General features: G+C 43.8%; 1 protein-coding gene across 1 annotated transcript; it reads right to left on the bottom strand.

The window, feature by feature from the left end:
- Positions 1–9845: 9845 nt before the first annotated feature.
- LOC311615573 (melanoma-associated antigen 4-like) lies at positions 9846–10805 on the bottom strand (the record flags this gene model as incomplete). The annotated part of the gene is made up of 1 exon (XM_084870913.1): positions 9846–10805. One exon carries the CDS (start codon positions 10803–10805, stop codon positions 9846–9848), a length of 960 nt encoding a protein of 319 aa, XP_084727039.1.
- Between the last annotated feature and the right edge of the window lie 616 nt (positions 10806–11421).

Raw genomic sequence — 11421 nt, 5'->3', positions numbered from 1 at the left:
AACCAAGGTACATGCCTTGACCAGAATTGAACCTGGGACCTTTCAGTCAGCAAGCCGACGCTCTATCCACCAAGCCAAACAGGTTTCAGCTAGACTAAGTTTTTAATCAAGAAACCCCCCCATCTCCCCTCGGTCAATGGTGTCTGGCTTTACCAATGTTAAAATCTGGTCACCTTACCAATGGCCAATGATTTAATTAATTATAACTATACTAGAGGCTCAGTGCATGAAAAATCATGCACTCAGAGGGGTCCTTCAGACTAGCCTGCACCCTCTGGCAGCCTGGAGCCCTGAGAATGTCTAACTAACGGGAGCCCTCAGTGGATGTCTAACTAAGCCTTTTTTTGGACATCCTTAGTGCTGGGGAAGTAGGAGAGGCTCCCACCACCACTCCTACATTGGCCAGCCATTAGCTTGCTTCTGGCTGAGCAGCGCAACCCTTGTGAAAGTGTTCTGGCCACCAGGGGGCAGCTCCTGTGTTGAGGTTCTTCCACCTGGTGGTTAGTGCACATCATAGCGACCAGTCATTCCCAGTTGTTTCGCCCTTAGGTTCAATTTGAATATTTGTTGTAGCATACCATCATCTTACAAAAGACACCTCTAGAATTTGAATTATTGAGTTATTTATTAAAGGCTAGCCGCATAGGAGGGAGAAAAAGTGCTCCAGACCTCGCAGCCCAGAACAGCTTGCCACATCTGGCTTATATGGCAGAATATCACAAAGGTATCGATTACATCTTTGGGTCTGGAATAAGGAACTTGTTTTGTGAGCAAGATAGTTATCTAAAGTGTATATGAATCACTGAATCAACAGAAAGACATTATCTGGGACCACTGGGGCACTTTAGAATAATTGTGCTGTCCATATTCTGGGATCACTGAGTCAACCAAAACAAGTTATCTGTAGTTACTGAGACAATTTAGGATAATTAAGCTGATCTGTTTCTCAGAAGAATGTGCTTCCATGACCAGTGAAATAACAATCAATGAGATATTCAAGCCATCATCAATGGAGTATTGAGATAGTATACATAAGTTCAGAAAATCAAAATAATTTTCTATTGTTTTATCAAACAAGTAAGTACAGAACCCAAACAGCAGTTTCTACCTGAGATGATTGCTACCATACTTCAATTACCCTTTTATTATATAGGACTAGAGGGCCAGTGCATAGAGTCATGCACTGGTGGGGTCCCTCAGCCTGGCCTGTACCCTCTTACAATCCAGGACTTCTTGGGGGATGTCCAAGAGCCAGTTTCAGCCCTATCCTAGCAGGCAAGGCTGAGGAACCCAAATGGTGCACAAATCCATGCACCTGGCCTCTAGTATGCATATAAGATCTTTGGTTAAATTCTTCCCAACCTCCACTCTCCCCCTTTCCCTTAGAGATTCATCAGTCTGTTCCGTACTTCCATGCCTGTGTTTTCCGCTCCTGTGTTTAGTGTTTGCCCCATGATGGTCAGTGCATGTCATAGCTACCAGCTGGTCACTTAGGCTTTTATACCCTGTTTCCCCCAAAATAAGACAGTGTCTTATATTAATTTTTGCTCCCAAAGATGCACTAGGTCTTATTTTCAGGGGATGTCTTATTTTTATGAAGAAGAATACGGTACACATTTATTGTTAAATGAAAATAAAGGCAATTTATTACCTGTATACAGTACGGTAGTATGGTAGTTGTCAACACAAACCAGACAAACTGTAAATCCTACAGTATCAGGAATTTACTCATTTATTCAATGACAATCATGTCACCATTTTCTGGAACATCATCATAACAATTCAATTCCTGAATTTCCTGGTGAATTTCTTGTAACTCCATTTCTTTCAGAATCAGTGGACCAAATCTCTCATGTTTAGCAATAGCACTGTCTTTAAATGAGTACTTCTTGTCAAGGTAGCCTGCTCGCAGTGCATTTGCAATGCAACTGTCAGTGACTTTCTCCCATGAATTCTTCACCCAAGACACAACTTCTTGCAGTTTAGGTTTCACAAAGTTTCCACGCTGATTTCTCTCCATTCTATTTTCAATGTAGTCATTACTTTCCATGTGCAAAATGTCTTTGAATGGCTTGTTTATTGCAATATCAAGAGTCTGGAGATAGGCCGTCATTCCTGCGGGAATCATGATCTGATCTATGTTTCTTTCCTGAAGAAATGTCTTCATGTCTTCAGCGCGGTGAGTGCTAGCTGCACCCCAGACTAGCAGACCTCTTTGGCTCCCTCGCATAACAAGCGGCAGCATTAAATAGACCCACGTCCTTATAACTGCTTGTGTGGCCCAGGCTTTTTCAGTTTCAAAAATAAAAACACCCAAAACACGTTCAATCTTTTCCTTCTTGCCCTTAGAAATGATTAAAGGTGGGATTTTAGTGCCATCCAGGTGAACAGCCAAAATACAGGAAACACGTGCACTTTCGTAAGCAGTGGAGGGAATATACACTAAGGAGGCACCCCACTGTTCAATTGTTGTTTGATATGATTGGCCCATAAACACTTCAGTTTCATCCATAGCAATCATGTTGGAAAGATTGTATTTAGAGAAGTCAGCATCATCAATAAAGGACTTGAATGCAAGTGCTCGCTTAATAACTTGAGTATCTTCCAACCTAAACAATGTTGTACCAGTAGATCTTCTTAACGACAGTTCAGTTTGCTGAGGAAAATTATCCAGCCAGTGTTGTGATGCTTTGAAGTCTTCAGGGGCTATGTCAAATTGTGGTGCCATTGCAAGGGCAAATTCTTGAATCTGAGCCCTATTCACAACCAAAGCCTCTGCTCTCCTGTCAACAACCCATTCACAGATCAGGTCTTCCAGCTCGGAAAATAATGGTTGCCAACCTGATCCACACTTGCACTTTTTAGCATTTCCCTTGTCCACTTGTTCAATGAGGTTACCATACTCTGATCACCATTTTTGGACCAATCAGATACTCAACATCTTCTCTTTGCAGAAAGCAGTAAGATTTTGGCCCCAAGGGTCTTCCACGATTCCTTTTTTGTACTCCACGGAGTAGCTTTTTATTTTTGCGCTTATTTCTAGGGGTAAAAAAAAGGAATTGGGATATCAAGGTGGGGGGAGGGGGATCACTTAAAATGACACAGGGGGGATCAGAGGGAAGAATCAAAATGGCACAGGAGAATCAGAGGAGGGTTACCATTTTAGTAACCCCTTTTTATCCTCCTGTGTCATTTTGATTGCCCCCTCTGATCCTCCTGTGTCATTTTAAGTGATCCCCTCCCCCCACCCCTGTGCCACTGAACACCTTCACCAGACATCCCCCCTACCCCTTTATCAGACATTTACCCCCTGGGGCCTGCCTGGGGACTGTCACTGGGCTTGCTGGGGCCTGGATCTGGGCTGGAGCAGGGTCTGCTACTGACTGAGAACCTTCAGTCATCATGAGGGTGGCCGCAAGCATCAGGTAGTGTCACCAGAAACAGACCAGCACTCACCACCTTCGCCACGTCCCATCCACTCTATTCCTCCTGTTCTTCTACACGCATCTGCGAAAGTCTCCTCCTCTCTCCCGCCCAGCGCTCACTGCTCACTCCAACCTCCGCTCTGCCTCCACACAGCAGTGAAGTCAGGACTCCGCGTAACATCACTGGTTGCTACACGCCAGTCGGGGCAGCCCTAGCGACCAGTTTATGGTAAATTAATTTTCATTTTGAGACAGAGCCTAGGGGGGACCTTATTTTCGGGGGGATGCCTTATATTTCACTCAGAAGGAAACCTGTAAGTAGGTCTTATTTTCATAGGATATTTTATTTTAGGGGAAACACGGTAATACCTACCTCACAAGATTATTGTGAAAATAAATTAGTTAATACAGGTAAAATATTTAGAACAGTGTCTAGCATATGGTTAGAATTAGGTAACTATTAAACACTTAATACTTTACTATGTCCTTACCTTGTGTCTTATTTTAATTCAGCCATAATTGTGTTCTCAAATTCATGTATGTCCTTCTCCAACTGCCTCCCTTTTTTTTTCTCGCTTTCTGACTTACCTATTCTTAACAAAGCTTTTGTTGTAGCCATCCTATTAACCTTTCAATCCATACCTTTGTAGAAAGAAATCTTTCTTCACAAACCTGGCCTGCACTAGAGTATGAAAGCTTCTAACTACCGACCAACAATTGCCCTTCTTCTTTTCCCTGCACCTTATTCTTCACTCTTCTTATCCCCTTCTCTTGCAGGGAAAATACTTTGGAAAAAAGATATAGCAGCAATTCTCTCTTGGACAGCCTTCTCTTGAAACAGTTTAATAATTGGACTGGTCCAGCCCACTCTGGGTGAGAAGTTGATGAGGAGGTACTAAAATAAATAATGTTATTTACTTCAACTTTTGCTAAACTAAATGGCTTAGGCATCATGCCGTGTCCTTTTGATAAGCCACCTCTAATCATGGTCAAAATTGTGGCTTATAAATAACTTCAATCAACAGGCAAGGCACTTTCCGCTCTTCAAATTGTTGATCTCTAGTGCCAGCAGCAGCAATTTTATCTAAAAACCCTAAACATAAAGGAGGAGGAGAAAGCTGGCAGCCCACTTACTCTCAGCCTCCACTCCTATTTGCAAACTGTGCCTGACTGTGGAGTTTGACAACTCCTTGCCCACAACCTTATCCCACCAGCAGTCAGTAGGCAAGTTCTCAAATAAGTTGTATCCTCATCCACTGCAACTCTGAATCTAGAGAAATTTATACATGGTGTTGCAATTTTACTGATAATGAGTTTATTTACATAGTAGTGCTTCTCCAGTCTCTCTTCCTAAAAAGGCAAGAAACAAAGGAGTCCAGAGCAGGGGCTGGAAAGGAGAAGAGATTTAATTATAAATACTTTTTCAGTCACAGGAGCTTCATCCTTGCATTTGCTAGTGTTGGCTTTTCAAACCCAAAGGCCTCAGATGTGTACTAAAACATCTTGTGAAAGTGTTAATGGTGGATGCATCACCTCGGAGTCAGACATTGCCAAATACAGCACACTCTTAAGAAAAGAAGGAGGTGACTTCCTTTCTATGTGAAAACCTCTGATTTATACAGTTATACAGACAAGGTGGCTGTGACACCATATCCCAGCCTGTCCACTGCAAGCTGTTGAAAATTGTATTGATAGCCAAGACCGGTTTGGCTCAGTGGATAGAGCTTCGGCCTGCAGACTGAAGGGTCCCGGGTTCGATTCCAGTCAAGGGCATGTACCTTGGTTGCGGGCACATCCCCAGTGGGGGCTGTGCAGGAGGCAGCTGATTGATGCCCCTCTCTCATCCATGTTTCTAACTTTCTATCCCTCTCCCGTCCTCTCTGTAAAAAATCAATAAAATGTATTTTTTTTAAAAAATTGTATTGATAATAATAATATATCCTCTCCTATCTAATAAAAGAGTAATATATGCAAATTAACTATCACTCTGCTACACCCACAAGCCACACCCACAAGCCAATCAGGAGCAAGTATGAAAATTAACCCAACCAAAATGGCTACAGCAACAGAGCAAGGAGGAGGCTTGGGTTTCCCCGGCAATGGAAGAAGCCAAGCTTTTTGCACACCATGGCTAGCCCAGGCCTCCATTCAAGGCTACAAAGTTTCAATTATAGAAGATAAATAAATTCCAGATCCCAGAGCCTCCACTTGGGTCACCAGGGGGTGTGGCCGGCTGAAAACCACCACAGGCCCCTCACCCAGGGTACCCTATGCCCCAAGGGAATCCCCAACATTTAAAGGAAGGCTAAAACATGTTGGAAAGTAAAAGATACTTACATTAAAATATTCTGCCTATGAATGGTACAGCATGTTTGAAAATTTCTGAAATATTTATAAAAACTGAAATATTCATACCCTTTGCATTGTAACCTTTTAACTGTGCTGTTAGCAATTGTCACCTTTGAGTAGGAGGCTGAAATTTGAAAGGATTTTAAAGGGGGGCAATTATCTACTTTTACAATTTTTTTTCCAAGAGAATACATGCATTATATACAGGATTTTGCTTGTAATTAAGCTATTTAAATACACCTAACAGCAGATAAAGTGCTGTGTATTAGTCAGTTGAAGTAACTGCAAGCTGATGAGACAGAGGAAAACTGAAATTTGAATGGCTTAACATAACAAAAGTTTTTTTGTGCGCAAATTTGGATACAGTTGGGCAGGAGATCTCCTTTATTGGGTGACTCAGGGATCTGGGATACTTCAAGACCATAGTCCCTCCAACTCAACACAAGGATGCTATGTTTGCTGTTGAATGAAATAGGAAGGCAGGAATGGTCATACTAGCTCCCAAATGTTTGGATGTGATAATATTTCTGACCAGATCTCAGTGACAATAAATAGATGTCCCTTCCTAACAACAAGTGGACTGGCAAGGTAGTTTTTCCATATACAAAATATGGATGAGACCTTGTAATCTCTCCCATACACTGTTATATATTAGGTGCTTAAAAATAAAACCAATTATGATTTGTTATGAGAATAACCTTCATTTCTTGGAGAAATTTCTGAGAAGGTCAAACTTGTCTTAAATTCTCCAACTTTTTTCAATGACTACCATGTGACAGGAAATTTCAAATATAGGATCACATGTAATTTTCATAGGATCCTGCAAATATCAGTTGAGTGGGTTTGCCATCTTCACTCAATCACACTTTTCTACACTTCCCTTTGAGATAACCTATATAATCTCAGTTGGCTGAGAATTTTCTCCTTCCTTTTGATGCATGACCAAAATCTTGTGAGTTTCTGCTACCCTCTACATGACTGTACATACCTGAACAGCTATACAGGTGCCATCAGGTACACTGAAAATGATTCTTTTCCTGGGGTACGGACACACAGACATGAAACAGTAGGGGGAAAATATAATTATTTTTTCATTTGTAATTAGGATGAGGATGTCTATATAGAAACCATTTTTCACCTTACAAGGGGGCTCCAAGTTTGGGGGAATTTAGTCTCTATAGATGTTTTCTCCACAGTGATTTCCATGGTCTTTCTGAATCTACCACTTAGGAAGGAGGAACTTGGATGTGACAAGCTAGGTAAGCTGATTCATCCGTGTATGTGTTGTGTGGTCAGCTTCAAATAAGACACCCCATTAAACTCCTGCTGTAAACAGCAGGTATTCTAACAAACCTTCCCTCTAACTTCAGGGTTACATCCCCAAATTGGTAGATTATGGGTCCAATCATACTGTACTCATTGATTCATTTGGAAAGCATTATAAGAATGTGCTGAATACATCCCCAGGATGTTCAAGTATCTAAAGATCACTGTTCAAATTCAAAGACATTTTTCCATCAGAGTGGTTCCAGGGTGAGGGATGGATGACCAGTACTTCAGCAGGGAGTAGAAATGTTCTAAGCTGGGGGCGGGGTGGTGTGGGGGTGTAGGGGTGATAGGAGATTCAGGGCTGTTCCACTGTGAGTGGCCACAGCCTTCAGAGGAGGCAGCAGTGAGCAGCTGGTCAGCGGGCAAGGATCCAGGGTGGACAAGAGGGCACATAGGGGAAGCCCAGGGGAAGGGTACTGTCATGTGGAAAAATGCATGGACTGGACAGAAATGCCAACATCTCAGCTCTCAAGGGACCCTGGGACTTGGGCAGGTGGAACCTTCGTAAATAAAGGCCACAGACAGAACCCAAACTGTGTTTGACTCGCACTGTCACCTTCCTTCCTTAGGCCTGCTTTTAGTGCCTTGGCCCCAGGGTCCCTCTTTTTATTTCCCTAGAGACATCATGCAGTACTGAGAAGAAAAATGATTTATGAGTCAGAAGGTTAGACACAGTCTGGGATGGGTGTGAACAGCATGGACTTTAGATGGAATTCAGACCAGGGATCCAATCTCTGCCTGTCACTTTCTAGCTATGTGATCCTGGTGATATTAGCTGGCCATGAGAGCCTCAGGTTCTTCATCTGTGAAGTAGGTGGGTTTGATAAGCCCTCATAGGACTGCAGGAAAGTACTGAGTGTTTGTAAAGCACCTCCTGCCATGCCTAAAGGAGATTGGGACCATGATGAATGCCAGTTATTTTTAAGATTATATTACCTTAAGCCCTACTATTCTCTACTCTGGAAGGGTTTTTGTTGTCATTATTGTTGTTATCTACTACATTGCAGGGAGCATTCAGATCAGTAGGATATGCAATACTAAACTAGCCAAAGACATGGATAGACCTTGAGAAATTAATCAATCAGAAAAAGCTAAAAACTATTTGATTTAACTCATACGTGGAATATAAAAGTGAAACTTATGTACACAAACAGCATTGTGGTGGTTGCCAGAGGGAGGGGGTGTGGGGAAAACGGGGTCCCAATATCAGGTGACTTTGGGTGGTGGGCATATGATCCTATATACAGATTTTGTAAATTAGTAATCCACACATGTAACCTATATGTTCATATAGACTAATGTCTCCCAAATAAAATCCTACATAATTTAAAAAAATAATATATATGCTAGTCAAAGACTCTCCTTTGTAAACAAAACCTGCTAAATGTTACTTCCTTCTTAGAAGATACATTCTAAAATTGAGGGGTGGGGGTACTTTTCCCAGCTGGATGCAATTTAAAGTTCCAGGAAACTGAGTCAAAGACCAACTCTGTCCCTCCCTGACAGCTGTTCTTCCATCTAAACCATGATTTTCATTCATTTTACTCCCAACAAAAATCTATACATTGCTTAGAATAGCCCAATTTACATGAAAGGTAATGTAATTAAATGGAGTCAGCTCTGGCTACCCCAGGGCATGAAAAGGGGTGCCTGGCACAAACTCTGAGAGTCTGGCTGCTACAACCACCCAGCTTCATCACAATCAAGGCCCACAGAGGGAGTCACTGTTGCCCCAACCCCCAAACTGCCCTGGCTGAGGCCATTTACACTTGAGTGCTGTCCCCTGGAGTCCCACTACTCTCCCCTTCTTTTGTTTCTTCTGTAGTCTTTATAAAACTTCAGCACCTAAACTATCATCCCATGGGTGTGTGTGCCCTGCTCTTCCCAGTGTGCAGAGGATCAGCCAATGTCTGGGAAATAAATGAACCACTGAGCAGGGGTCATCTTCATTTCGATGAAATGTTATCCACTTTCTTGAATGAACCAAGCAAACCCAAGGATCCTTATGTAAATTGTCTTATAAAAAGTACAAATGAGATGGGATAAGAATCAAGAATTAACAACCTTTTGCTTTTATTTTTCTATTTCTTGACTCCACAGACTGCACTGCTGAATTCTTTCACATTTCCAAGGAAATCCTCTTCTGATGTCATGTTATCTAGTTTGTATCACAAACTAAGCTGAAAGGTGTTCCACTTTGAGTTACACAGTAGCAAATCTCTTACTTCTTTTTTGTTAATTCTCACAGGAGGATATTTTATCCCTGTTGATTTTTACAGAAGGGGGATGGATATACAGAGAGAGAAACGTAGATGTGAGACAGACACATCAATTGACTGCCTCCTGCAACCTAGGTATGTGCCCTTGACTAGAAATGAACCCGAGACCCTTCAGTCCTAGGGCCACATTCTAACCACTGAGGAAAAACTTCCTAGGGCAGAAAATCTATTACTAGACAAGTACAAATACATGTGTGACCAACGTCTTTCATACACTTAGATGTTGAAGCTTATGAAACCTTTTATGAAAAAGAACATTTGAAAATTCCTAAAGGATACATTTCTAAATCATCATAGGAACCCAAAGATGCTACAGCCCTTATCCCCAACTCACCCTAGACCTCATGAACTGGAACGTTAACGGTCCTCTTCTCAAAAGCAGAGGAAAGAATTAGCCTCACACCATGTCCAGCAGGAGAAGATGCCAGAAATGGGCGTGAAATGTGCTTGGTTGCAACTTGGCTCAGGTCCCCTCTTCCTCACCACTCATAGCCTCTTCAGACAGGGATGGGATGGAATTGGGAACCCTTTTATAAACCCTGAGCAAAAAATCAAGGACTTTCAACTTGGTGGTCTCAGCATGGGCTCTGGGACCCCACAGGAACTCATAGCGAGCAGGCTGGCTGTTGGGCACCTGCCGGTAATCCAGGTATTGTTCCTGCACCCAAACTTTGGTGAGGAGCTCTCTAGGTTCCCCATAGATACAATGTTCCTTCCCATCATGCACCCCCCTGACATGCAGGGCTTTCCAGATTTCCTCCTCAGAGGCACAGTCACCCTCTGCAGCAATCAGCCACAGAACTGCAACCAGGAGGCCAGTGTTGGGAAACCTGTGCCCATTGCCCACCATCCCATCATAGGTGAGGCCCAAGGTTGTGACCAGGACATAGGTGTGGGTTCTGGGGTCCACTTCCTTCACATCAATGCCAAAGACCAGCTGCATGCACTCAGAAGCTGCGTCGAAGATCTCAGGGAAGTGGCCCTGGTGCTCTTTGATGACCATACTCAGCATTTCTGCCTTTGTGGTTGGCTCTTTTGCGCAATACTTCAGGAGCAGGAATGCCACCAGGTAAGCCTTCTTCAAACATAAGGCGTCTTGGAGAGTGGACTCAGCCTCTTCAGAGCCCAACCTGCTGCTTGGCCCCTCCTTATCTGGGCTGCTGGAGCTCTCATCTTCAGGTTGGCTACATGGAGAGGCTGCCATTGCAGTGGGGGGAAGGCAGGCACCCTGAGGAGGACTTGGTGTTTCAGCAGCAGCTGCCTCCTTTAGGCTCTCTTGGAATAGGACTGAGAGGGAGGGAGACACAACCTCTTCCTCCCCCCCAGCGCTGAACAGCTGTACTGCCACCAGTTCCTGGTTCTCCCTTGGGTCCTGATGGTCTTCCTCGGGCTTACAAAGCTCACTCATCTGATGGCGATGCATGGTGACTCGTGCTGGGACAGTGACAGAGTGTGGGAAGGTGGGCAATGGGGACCCACAGGCCTGTGAGAGAAAGGGAGTGTGAGGGGCAGCAGCTGAGAAAAGCACCCTAGGCAGATCGGACAAAGGTGACTTACAGGTCTCTTTTTTAGGGGTGTTCTCGGGCCTCACACGGTTCTCTCCTCACTGGCCTGTCCTGAAGGAGGAAGTGAGAAGGCTCCTCCGGGTGCAGCTGGCACAGCCCTCAGCTCTGGGAAAGAGAGTGTGGTGAGGTGGGATTGGGTGTTGTGGGGTCTCTTCTGTTCTGATGATCACTTCTTTGCTCACTGAGGGTTTTCACCAGTCCCCGGGCAGGGCCTTCTTCTCCCCCTCTGCTGGCCTGAGACAAAACTCTCAGAACAAGGCACATACTTCTGAGACTAACCAGAAGGACTTCGGGTGGCCCCACATCTGGCCACACCTGCCCAGAGTCTAACAGGTGTCACCAAGGAACAATAATGTGCCACCTTACTCTATTGATTCCATCTGTCCCACTAAGTCTTTACCCTTTCACTGTCCAGGAACTGAAGCAACTGCATCTGCTGACTTGAGGTTACCCTCCTAAAGGAAAGGCCTCATC

This window comes from Pipistrellus hanaki (genome assembly GCF_964339955.1).
Source record: "Pipistrellus hanaki genome assembly, chromosome: X".
Lineage (NCBI taxonomy): Eukaryota > Metazoa > Chordata > Mammalia > Chiroptera > Vespertilionidae > Pipistrellus > Pipistrellus hanaki.
This window is presented reverse-complemented; position numbering and strand designations above follow the sequence as displayed.